The sequence below is a fragment of the Chiloscyllium plagiosum genome, unplaced genomic scaffold, assembly GCF_037043375.1.
Source record: "Chiloscyllium plagiosum isolate Xiang-an unplaced genomic scaffold, Cpla_swu_hap1 HiC_scaffold_1, whole genome shotgun sequence".
NCBI classification, from domain to species: Eukaryota; Metazoa; Chordata; class Chondrichthyes; order Orectolobiformes; family Hemiscylliidae; genus Chiloscyllium; species Chiloscyllium plagiosum.
This window is the reverse complement of record NW_028270139.1, coordinates 109,037,747-109,050,245: the sequence shown is the minus strand read 5'-3', so window position 1 is coordinate 109,050,245 and position 12,499 is coordinate 109,037,747. Positions and strand designations below refer to the sequence as shown.

General features: G+C 42.9%; 1 protein-coding gene across 3 annotated transcripts in view; it reads right to left on the bottom strand.

Annotated features, from left to right (window-relative positions):
- The window catches only part of LOC122548398 (putative E3 ubiquitin-protein ligase HERC1), a 377,691-nt gene that overhangs the window by 151,468 nt on the left and 213,724 nt on the right, over positions 1–12,499 (bottom strand). For all 3 annotated transcript variants that reach the window (XM_043686981.2, XM_043687001.2, XM_043686991.2), the window contains exon 39: positions 3,223–3,436. In XM_043686981.2, the coding sequence (XP_043542916.2) occupies positions 3,223–3,436 (214 nt within the window). The remainder of the gene's footprint in view (positions 1–3,222; positions 3,437–12,499) is intronic.

The following is a 12,499-nucleotide window of genomic DNA, read 5'->3' as shown; positions in this document are numbered from 1 at the left end:
ACCCCTTCAGCCAGATTACCATATAATGAACACATTAGCTGATCTGATGTGATCAAATATGTCTAAAGTCATATTTGTCCCAATTTCCTTAGTACCTTTGGATAATAGTCAGCCTCTAGCTTGGCAGTAACCAAATAAAGATGACACTTATTTATATTAGTTGGAAAAAAAAATCTCAAATTGCATAAACTGCTAAATGCAGGTGAAGCATGCTATCTGGGCATCTTATCATATGAGATTACATTCCTGCCTTTGAGGAATAGGGAGACAAGCATGAAAGAGGAGTCCAAGTATTTAGATTTCATGTCACGTAGAAATCTTTCCAGTAGCTGATTTTCTTCCTTGTCTTCCATATACAATAAGGTAATTTATTTCAAAGAGACAAGAGATAGGCAACTCTATGACAGGTTCACACCCCCTAACAAGAAACACTCCCCCCTCCTCCCCACTTACCCCTCTCTCTACCCCCCCTCCCCATCCACCACCACCACACACCCCCCCCCCCCCCCCCCCGGCACCTTCCCCTCCCACTGCAGGAATTCCAAAACCTGCATCCACACCTCTCCCCTTACTTCCATCCTAGGCCCCAAAGGAGCCTTCCACTCCGACAACGTTTCATCTGCACTTTTAGAGTCATACAGATGTACAGGATGGAAACAGACCCTTCGGTCCTACCTGTCCATGACGACCAGATATCCCAACCCAATCTAGTCTCACCTGCCAGCACCCAGCCCATATCCCTCCAAACCCTTCCAATTCATACACCCATCAAAATGCCTCTTAAATGTTGCAATTGTACCAGCCTCCACCACATCGTCTGGCAGCTCATTCCATACAAGTACCACTTTCTGAGTAAAATAATTGCCCCATAGGACTCTTCTATATCTTTCCCCTCTCACCCTAAACTTATGCCCTCTAGTTCTGGACTCCCCCACCCCAGGGAAAAGACTTTGCCTATTTACCCTATCCATGTCCCTCAATTTTGTAAACCTCTATAAGGTCACCCCTCAGCTCCAGGGAAAACAGCCCCAGCCTGTTCAGCCTCTATGAACCTGCACTCCAAGATCTCTTTGTTCAGCAACACTCCCTAGGACCTTACCATTATGTGTATAAGTCCTGCTAAGATTTGCTTTCCCAAAATGCAGGACCTCGCGTTTATCTGAATTAAACTCCATCTGCCACTTCTCAAGCCCACTGGCCCAACGGGTCAAGATCCTATTGTAATCTGTGGTAACCTTCTTCACTGTCCACTACACCTCCAATTTTGGTGTCATCTGCAAACTTACTAACTGTACCTCTTATGCTCGCATCCAAATCATTTGTTTATTTTATCCGTTGCTCCCGATGCGGTCTCCTCTACATTGAGGAGACTGGATGCCATTTCCGGGACACCTGCACCAATCAACCCCACCGCTCCGTGGCTGAACATTTCAACTCCCCTTCCCTCTCTGCCGAGGACATGCCGGTCCTGAGCCTTCTCCATCGCCACTCCCTCACCACCCGATGCCTGGAGCCTCAGGACCCTCCAACCCCAGGGGATCAATGTGGACTTCACCAGTTTCTTATTTCCCTGCCCCCCACCTTACCCCAGTTCCAACCTGCCAGCTCAGCACTGCCCTCATGACCTGTCCCACCTGTCAATCATCCTTCCCACCTATCCGCTCCATCCTCCTCTCTGACCTATCACTTTACCCCACCACCATCCACCTATTGCACTCTCAGCTACCTTCCCCCCAGCCTCACCCCCCCCCTCCCATTTATCTCTCTACCCCACAGGCTCATTTCTGATGAAGGACTCCAGCTCGAAACATCGATTTCCCTCTGATATGCTCATCAAATGCTCCCTGACCTGCTGTGCTTTTCCTGCAACACACTCTCAACTCTATGATTTAATGTTAATCCAGCACCATACAAAGATTTGACAAAATGTATAAACAATTGCTCTAAAGTATCTAAATAGTAATATCTGACAGAAACATTACTGAGCTGCTCCTTGAACTTATTTAGTTTAAAAAAAATGCTACGCAATTGGTGACCGTATTTTGCCTACATGTTCATGGCCAAATTGTCATACCCGTTCCATGAATGTGAAAAATGATGCTTTCTTCAAGTTTTAGAGAAGTCCAATTCCCTAGACAGTAGCACCTACAGTAAGATATGCTTCTCATTTCACATATATACTTTTCTATAGCCTGGAAAATACAGATGGAAGAAATTCATAGATTTTTTCATGTGTCTTTAACAGTGATCACCAGGTTATTTCATACATCAAGGCAAATGCCCTTGGGCAAATCGCACTATGGCCTTTGTAATTTAAATTGTTGCAAGTGTGATGCCTTAGTAAACGGTTATGGTTTAAACTCTTAATTCAAGGTAAAAATTGAGAAACAGAGCGGGACTCATGATATTCTACTTGCAATGGGAAATAGGGGCCCAGAACAAGTCCTACTGAAACCGAATTACCAGCTTTCACACCTAAACACAAAGACAGAAGTAGCTGGCCTGCAAGAGACTGGAGACAGGGACAGGGAAACAATAGCAAACAGCAAAATGAAAAAAACTGTTCATTATCAACCACCTAATTGAATAGGGCTATGGGGCTATTCTCTGACTGAAAAGATGTGACCTATGGAGATTTAAAGACCCTGGAGAATTCAACAGACGAGAAGGAATCACCAGAGTGCATCTTGCTTCCGGAAGCTGGTTTGGGGATTCTCAGAAGACAGAGGGAAATTTCTGATAAACACTAGATATTACAACTCAGTGGACAGAGAGAAAATGGACTAGTTTAAAACTGGGAGTAACTTTAGACTAGTTCTTCTAAAGTCTACAATTCATTGGAGAGTCCAGTGTAATGTTTCAACACAGTGGGCTGTTTAGCCATCCTCAGAAGTTAAAAGGGGGAAACATCCTTTCTGTAGTTCAGTATGTTAGTTGCCTACTGTAATGGCTTTTGACCCAGAAGCAGCACAGGGAGGAATATATGCCCCTTGTGTGTATCAACATCAATAACATATATGTGAAGGAACAGTGTTCAGATGTTCTGAAGTTTGCAGCAATGGTAAAACTGTGCTAATCTTAGAAATTGGTAGGAAACTTTACATAAAGACTCATCGGTAAAAGTCATTTTAGGAGCTTCCCATGAACAAAGTGAATACCTTCTATTTATCAAAAGAATAAAAGAATTCACAAATTTGGAATGCATTATCAATATTCACTTACTGTAAGACATTGACAGGCAAGAAGGGATTGAAATTTTCTAGTCCATTAGTCGACACTAAAGAACCCAAATTAGTAGTGGAAGAAGAATTTGAAGCTGACACCGAGAAGGGAATGCCTGCACTTTCTTCAGAGGAGTTACTATAGAGAGAAACTGTGCTGGATGAGGTTGATGCTGCTTGAGAGTGAAGTCTTGCATTTTCTGGTAATGAGGCATCTAAAATCAGGATGTAAAAGACAATGAGTCAATATTTCTTCTGAACAAAAGGCACATCTAGTTACTGATATTCAATTAAATAAATGTATCAATTCAGCTGAAGTTGGATAAAGATTGTAATAAATTTGCTATTAACTTTGTGGTACATGTTCCGTTTTTATCAAATTCTGGTATAGTGCCACTGATCATTTACCAAAGACACTGAACAGCAGCAGCAGTTATTTTATTAATATACTGTCAATAATATGTTGATTCACTAAATGGGCCCAGGTCAAATAAAATTCCAAAATACGGTATACTGTAGACAACTTGTTCAAACGTACAGCAACTTGAAAAAAAAAGATCTCCACTTACCTTTTCATTAACTTCAGCACATTTAGAAATGTCAGCAACTTCTAATTTCCTGATTTTAATAACACAATCTAATGTGCATTATTTCCAGCAAGTACAAATTTTCTCCACTGCAGTATTAATCTAGGTAGTTCAAGGCCACCATCTCCAGGGCAATTAAAGAAAGAGCAATAAATAGTGGCCTAGCCAGAATCATACTCATTCTCAGGGCATGGTTAGGAACATGGGACTGGAATATCATAGCAATTACATAAACATGGCTCAGGGATGGGCAGGACTGGCAGCTTAATGTCCCAGGATACAAATGCTACAGGAAGGACAGAGAGGGAGGAAAGGGGGGGGGGGGGGGGGGGCGGTGTGGGTGTGGCATTTTTGATAAGGGATAGCATTACAGTTGTGCTGAGGGAGGATATTCCTGGAAATACATCCAGGGAAGTTATTTTGGTAGAACTGAGAAATAAGAAAGGGATGATAACCTTATTGGGATTGTATTTTAGACCCCCTAATAGTTAGAAGAAAATTGAGAAACAAACTTGTAAGGAGATCTCAGCTATCTGTAAGAATAATAGGATGGTTATGGCAGGGGATTTTAACTTTCCAAACATAGACTGGGACTGCCATAGTATTAAGGGTTTAGATGGAAAGGAATTTGTTAGGTGTGTACAAGACGATTTTCTGAATCAGTACGTGGATGTACCTACTAGAAAAGGTGCAAAACTTGACCTACTCTTGGGAAATAAGGCAGGGCAGGTGACTGAGGTGTCAGTGGGGAAACACTTTGAGGCCAGTGACCATAATTCCATTAGATTTAAAATACTGATGGAAAAGGATAGACCAGATCTAAAAGTTGAAGTTCTAAATTGGAGAAAGGTCAATTTTGATGGTATTAGGCAACAACTTTCAAAAGCTGATTGGGGGCAGATGTTCGCACGTAAAGGGACGACTGGAAAATGGGAAGCCTTCAGAAATGAGATAACAAGAATCCAGAGAAAGTATATTCCTGTTAGGCTGAAAGGAAAGGATGGTAGGTGTAGGGAATGCTGGATGATTAAAGAAATTGAGGGTTTGGTTAAGAAAAAGAAGGAAGCATATGTCAGGTATAGACAGGATAAATTGAGTGAATCCTTAGAAGAGTATAAAGGCAGTAGGAGTATACTTAAGAGGAAATCAGGAGGGAAAAAAGTGGACATGAGACAGCTTTGGCAAATAGAATTAAGGAGAATCCAAAGGGTTTTTACAAATACATTAAGGACAAAAGGGTAACTAGGGAGAGAATAGGGCCCCTCAAAAATCAGCAAGGCGGCCTTTGTGTGGAGCCGCAGAAAACGTGGGTGATACTAAACGAGTATTTTGCATCAGTGTTTACTGTGGAAAAGGATATGGAAGATATGGAATGTAGAGAAATAGATGGTGATACCTTGCAAAATGACCATATTACAGAGGAGGAAGTGCTGGATGTCTTGAAATGTATAAAGGTGGATAAATCCCCAGGACCTGATCAGGTGTACCCTAGAACTCTGTGGGAAGCTAGAGAAGTGATTGCTGGGCTTCTTGCTGAGATATTTGTATCATCAATAGTCACAGGTGAAGTGCCAGAAGACTGGAGGTTGGCTAACGTGGTGCCACTGTTTAAGAAGGGTGGTAAGGGCAAGCCAGGGAACTATAGACCAGTGAGCCTGACGTCGGTGGTGGGCAAGTTGTTGGAGGGAATTCTGAGGGACAGGATGTACATGTATTTGGAAAGGCAAGGACTGATTAGGGATAGTCAACATGGCTTTGTGCGTGGGAAATCATGTCTCACAAACTTGATTGAGTTTTTTTAGAAGAAGTAACAAAGAGGACTGATGAGGGCAGGCGGTAGGTGTGATGTATTTGGCGTTCGACAAGGTTCCCCATGGGAGACTGATTAGCAAGATTTGATCTCATGGAATACAGGGAAACTAGCCATTTGGATACAGAACTGGCTCAAAGGTAGAAGACAGAGGGTGGTGGTGGAGGGTTGTTTTTCAGACTGGAGGCCTGTGACCAGTCGGTGCTGGGTCCACTACTTTTTGTCCTTTGTACAAATGATTTGGATGTGAGCATAAGAGGTACAGTTAGTAACTTTGCAGATGATACTAAAATTGGAGGTATAGTGGACAGCAAAGAAGGTTACCTCAGATTACAACAGAATCTGGGACAATGGGCTGAGAAGTGGAAGATGGAGTTTAATTCAGATAAATGCGAGGTGCTGCATTTTGGGAAAGCAAATCTTAGCAGGACTTATACACTTAAGGTCCTAGGGAGTGTTGCGAACAAAGAGACCTTGCAGGTGCATAGCTCCTTCCAAATGGAGTCACAGGTAGATAGGATAGTGAAGGCGATGTTTGGTATGCTTTCTTTTATTGGTCAGAGTATTGAGTACAGGTATTGAGAGGTCATGTTGCGGCTGTGGAGGAGATTGGTTAGGCCACTGTTGGAATATTACGTGCAATTCTGGTCTCCTTCCTATCGGAAGGATGTTGTGAAACTTGAAAAGGTTCAGAAAAGATTTACAAGGATGTTGCCAGGGTTGGAGGATTTGAGCTATAGGGAGAGGCTGAACAGGCTGGGGCTGTTTTCCCTGGAGTGTCGAAGGTTGAGGGGTCACCTTAGAGGTTTACAAAATCATTAGGGGCATGGATAGGATAAATAGAAAAATTATTTTCCCTGGGGTTGGGGAGTCCAGAACTAGAGGGCATAGGTTTAGGGTGAGAGGGGCAAGATATAAAAGAGACCTAAGGGGTAACTTTTTCACACAGAGGGTGGTACGTGTGTGGAATGAGTTGCAAGAGGAAGTGAAGGAGGCTGGTACAATTGCAACATTTAAGAGGCATTTGGATGGGTATATGAATAGGAAGGGTCTGGAGGGATATGGGCTGGATGCTGGCAGGTGGGACTAGATTGGGTTGGGATATCTGGTTGGCATGGATGGGTTGGACCGAAGGTCTGTTTCCATGCTGTACATCTTTATGTCTCTTGTATGAATAATACAAATGATTCTTATGGTTTGCATGGCTAACCATGCATTTATTGTAAACCAATACTCGTGTCTTCTTTTAAGTTTCAGCCAATACTTGCACCTCAAAATGTAAATAACTATTTTAAATTATTTTTCAACACAGCATCATACCTTTGAAATACTTTTGAATAACACTAATCCATTTAACAATCATAAAACATTCTGCTTAAAATCCTAGTTTTCTAACTTTCCCAAGCTGTGACAATCAGTTTGTCTCTCCACAGATGCTGCTAGATCTGTGAACACTTCCAATATACCTATTTGTTTTTAAGTTCACATTTCCAGCATCTGCAAATTTTTGCTTTTGTATGGCAGTCTGTGATAGCAGAAGCCATACTAACTATATGAATTATTTTTATTATTTATGAGAGTGTGTGTGTTGCTGGACAGGCCAGAATTTATTACCCATTCTGAATTGCACTTGAGGTTGTGATGGTGAACTGCCTTCTTGAAGTCTGCAATCTTTGGGGTGTAGGAACAACTAAAGTGCTGTCAGGAAGAGAAATCCAGGACTTTGACACAGTGACACTGAAGAAAAAGCAATATAGTTTCAAGTCAGGATGGTGAGTGACTCAAGGGAACTTGCAGATTGTTGTATTCCAATGCATCACTGCCCTTCATCTTCTCAGTGTTAAGAATTTGTGGGTTTGGAAGGTGCTGTTGATGGGACCTCGGTGAGTTGCTATACCACAGCTTGTAAATATTGCATACGGCTGCCACTGTGTCAGCAGTGACAAAAATAAATGTTGAAAGTGGTGGATGGAATGCCAATCAAGTAGGTTACTTTGTTCTCATGTCAAAAAATTCAGCATTGTTGGAGCTGGACCCATCCAGACGAAGAGAAAACATTCCATCACACCCTTGACTTGCACCTTGTAGATACTGAACAGGCACTGGGAACAAACGAGGTGAGCTTCCTCACCAGTGTCTGGTTTTCAAAACAGCATTATGGATGTAGCTATTCCAATTTGGTTTTTGGTCAACGACAACTCCCCCAAAATATAAATCGTGAAGGTAAAAGTAAAGTCGGGCTGCTGTCACATTGAAGAAGCTATGCTAAGCCGAAGAATGGTTAAGGAGTTTAATCTGATGGTTACCACGCCTCAGGCAAGGGACAAGGTTGAGCAGGTGGGACCATTACAATAACCTCAGAATGGAGGATTCAGTGATGGAAATGTTATTAAATAGGCTACAGCTAGATTATCTTTTGATGGAGATGGTTACAGCCTCGCACTTATGCAGCACAAATGTTACTTGCCACTTATCAACAAGCCAGAATATTATCTGGATCTTGCTGCATTTGTGCATGGATTCCTTCAGAGGAGAAGTCACGAATGGTGCTGGTGTTGTGCAATCAGTGAACATTCCCACTTCGGACCTTATGATGGAGAGAAAGTCATTGATGAAATGGTTGATGATGATCAGGCTGAAGTGATTACCCTGAGGAACGATTATATCATCGTTATGTATTTTTCAAAGATTGTTTCTAAAATTGTTGTCTTTCTCAATTCCCTCTAGCTAGGTTTAAATTTTCTTAATCTCCATTACCACTTTTCTTCTACTTAATGTGCTGATACAACATATGTAGAAGTTAATGGTAGCTCATAAAGGCAAAATCACGCCATAAATTTAATGCTCAGAAGCAAATTTTTATCTGACATATTAGCATAAGAATCAACATAATAATCCCATGTAAACTGTATTCCTTATTAAGCTTCTGGATCACTGTTTTTAGTGAACTGGCTCAGGATTCATGGCAGAGGCAACAGAACAGAGATGGACTCTCTTTCAGTTGTATATCTTTTAATTTATTTTTTATAATTCTTAAACTATTCAAAATGGTGCCAGATCGTGGCAATAGTTGAAGCTTGTCACTGTATTTTATTGATGGAAATGTGTTGCTGGAAAAGCGCAGCAGGTCAGGCAGCATCTAGGGAACAGGAGAATCGACGTTTCGGGCATTAGCCCTTCTTCAGGAATGAGGGAAGTTGGTCCAGCAGACTAAGATAAAAGATAGGGAGGAGGGACTTGGGGGAGGGGCGTCGGAAATGTGATAGGTGGAAAGAGGTCAAGGTGAGGGTGATAGGTCAGACTGGGGTGGGGGCGGAGAGGTCGGGAAGAAGATTGCAGGTTAGGAAGGCGGTGCTGAATTTGATGGATTTGACTGAGACAGGCTGAGGGGAGGGGAAATGAGGAAACTGGTGAAATCCGAGTTCATCCCTTGTGGTTGGAGGGTTCCTAGCCGGAAGATGAGGCGTTCTTCGTCCAACCGTCGTTTCGCTGTGGTCTGACGATGGAGGAGTCCAAAGACCTGCATATCGTTGGTGGAGTGGGAGGGGGAATTGAAATGTTGAGCTACAGGGTGGTTGGGTTGGTTGGTCCGGGTGTTCCAGAGGTGTTCTCTGAAACGCTCCGCAAGTAGGCGGCCTGTCTCCCCAATATAGAGGAGGCCACATCGGGTGCAAAGGATGCAATAGATGATATGTGTGGAGGTACAGGTGAATCTGTGGCGGATATGGAAGTTTCCTTTGGGGCCTTGGAGGGAGGTGAGGGGGGAGGTGTGGGCGCAAGTCTTGCACCTCCTGCGGTTGCAGGGGAAGGTGCCGGGAGTGGAGGTTGGGTTGGTGGGGGGTGTGGATCTGACGAGGGAGTCACGGAGGGAGTGGTCTTTACGGAATGCTGATAGGGGAGGGGAGGGAAATATATCCTTGGTGGTGGGGTCCGTTTGGAGGTGGCGGAAATGGCGGCGGATGATGCGCTGTACATGGAGGTTAGTGAGGTGGTAGGTGAGGACCAGTGGGGTTCTGTCCTGGTGGCGGTTGGAGGGGCGGGGTTCAAGGGCGGATGAGCGGGAAGTGGAAGAGATGCGGTGGAGGGCATCGTCGACCACGTCGGGGGGGAAATTGCGGTCCTTGAAGAAGGAGGCCATCTGGGATGTGTGTTTTTGGAACTGGTCCTCCTGGGAGCAGATGCGGCGGAGTCAAAGGAATTGGGAGAATGGGATGGCGTTTTTACAGGGGGCAGGATGGGAGGAGGTGTAGTCCAGGTAGCTGTGGGAGTCGGTTGGTTTGTAGTAGATGTCAGTGTTGATTCGGTCGCCTGAGATAGAAATAGAAAAGGTCGAGGAAGGGGAGGGAGGAATCTGAGACTGTCCAGGTGAATTTGAGGTCGGGGTGGAAGGTGTTGGTGAAGTGGATGAACTGTTCAACCTCCTCGTGGGAGCACGAGGCGGCGCCGATACAGTCATCGATGTAGCGGAGGAAAAGGTGGGGGGTGGGGCCAGTGTAGTTGCAGAAGATGGATTGTTCCACATATCCTACGAAGAGGCAGGCATAGCTGGGGCCCATGCGGGTGCCCATGGCTACTCCTTTCGTTTGGAGGAAGTGGGAGGATTGGAAAGAGATTTTATTTTATTGTAAAATACAAGCTATATGCAAAAACTTAACTAAATTTTCATAAAGTTAAAGAGGAAATAAACTATAGTTAAAGTCACAACTAAAATTTAGCACGTTATAAAATTTAGCTTGATTATAAAACACAAAAATATTTAGTATTTGTAAATCTTAGGTTACTGCTCAAAATTCTCTACACATATTATGGACTTTACGCCAATATTAACATAATATTTGGTTAAGATACAGTTATGAGATCTCATGTGGAACTTTGTGCATGCTACTTCCTTCTGAAAATTGACAAAATATTGAAAACTACAACTTAAGATTAATATCTAGAAGCTTACAACATGAAAGATGAGAATGAACAACCTTGATAACAAAGCAACATTTGACCAAGTGTGCCATCAAGGAGGCCTAGCAAAACTAGAGACACCAAAAAGGGGAAAACTTTCCACTGGTTGGAGTCATACCTAGCACAAAGAAAAATGGTTCTGATTTTTGCTGGAGGTCAGTCATCTTAGCTCCAGGACATTACTGTGGGAATTCCAAAGGTAGTGTCCAAGGACAAATCATCTTCAGCTGCTTCGTCAATGATCTTTCTTCAAAGATAAGGTCACAATTGGGGATGATTGTGCAACGTTGAGCACATTTCAAGATTCCTCAGGTAATGAAAAGTAACATTCACAGCACACAAGTGCCAGGCAATGACCAACTTCAACAAAAAAGAATCTAACCTTCACCCCTTAATGTTCAATGGCATTAACATTGCTAAAATTGCCATTAGGAGAAAGTGAGGACTGCAGATGCTGGGGATCAGAGCTTAAAAATGTATTGCTGGAAAAGCACAACAGGTCAGGCAGCATCAAAGGAGAAGGAGAATCGACGTTTCGGGCATAAGCCCTCTTCCTGAAGGAGGACTTATGCCCGAAACGTCGATTCTTCTTCTCCTTTGATGCTGCCTGACCTGCTGTGCTTTTCCAGCAACACATTTTTAAGCTCTAAAATTGCCATTGCCAACATCCTGTGGTTCACCAATGACCAGAAGCTGACCTGAAGTAGCCATATAAATATCATGGCCACAACAGCAGGTCAGAGACTAAGTACCCTGCAACTAGTAACTGACCTCTTGACTCCCCAAAGCCTGTCTACCATCTGACAAGGCACAAGCCAGGAGTGTGATGAAATACCCACTTGCCTGGGTGAATGCAACTCTAATAACAGACAAGAAGCTTGACACCATCTACGCCAAAGTAGCCTGCTTGACTGGCACCACATCACAAACACTGACTTCCGCCACCACTGATGCACAGCAGCAGCAATGGGTACCATTTAAAAGATACACTGCAGAAATTCACCAAGGCTCTTTGGACAATACTTCACAAATCTATAATCACTACCATTTTGAAAGACAAGGGCAGCATACACATGGGAATAACACTACCTATCAAATTCCTCACCAAGTAACTTAGGGTCCTGACTTGTCAATATGTCACCCTTCCTTCAGCGTTACTGGGTCAAAATTCTGGCATTCACTTCCCATCAGCACTGTGTAAGTTCCTACACTAAATGGACTACATCGGTTCAAGAAAATAACTCAGCATCACCTTTTCTTTGGCAGTTAGTGATGGGCAAAAAGTAGTGGCCTAACACCCGAACCCCTCAAAAACAATAAAACTTATGCTTGTATAGTCCATAGTGATTCAATAAATCTTTATAATCAAAGCAGTATTTTTGAAATGTAATTGCTGTTGTACTTTTTGAAAGACAGTAATTAATTGATGCATGGCAAGCTCTTAGAAACACAATGTGTTTCTTTTGAGGGGCAATTGAGGAATAAGTATTGATCGGGACACTTGAGGTTTTTTTCAAAATAGAGTAATAACAATATAGAGTTTCCTCAGTAGTCCACAGGAGAGTCAGCCTTAATTTCAGGAATGACATAAAATCAAAAATGTGATATTTTAGTTAAAGAGGCTAAACTTGGCCTTTTTTTTAAAAAAAGTCATTCACAGGATGTGGGTGCCATTGGCCAGGCCAGCATTTATTACCCATCCCTAATGGAGTTAAGTGTCAACCACATTGGTGTGGGTCTGGGGTCTGACGTAGACAAGACCAGGTAAGGACAGTGGTTTCCTTCCCTGAAGGACATCGCATGTATTGTAATCAGCTAAAAGGAGAGTATCTCTGTATGCTGTAAAATGCAGCACAGCAAATAATTAAATATATGCTCATATATGGGTTATTAAAAAACTATTTCTCATGTTCTACCATAAATCT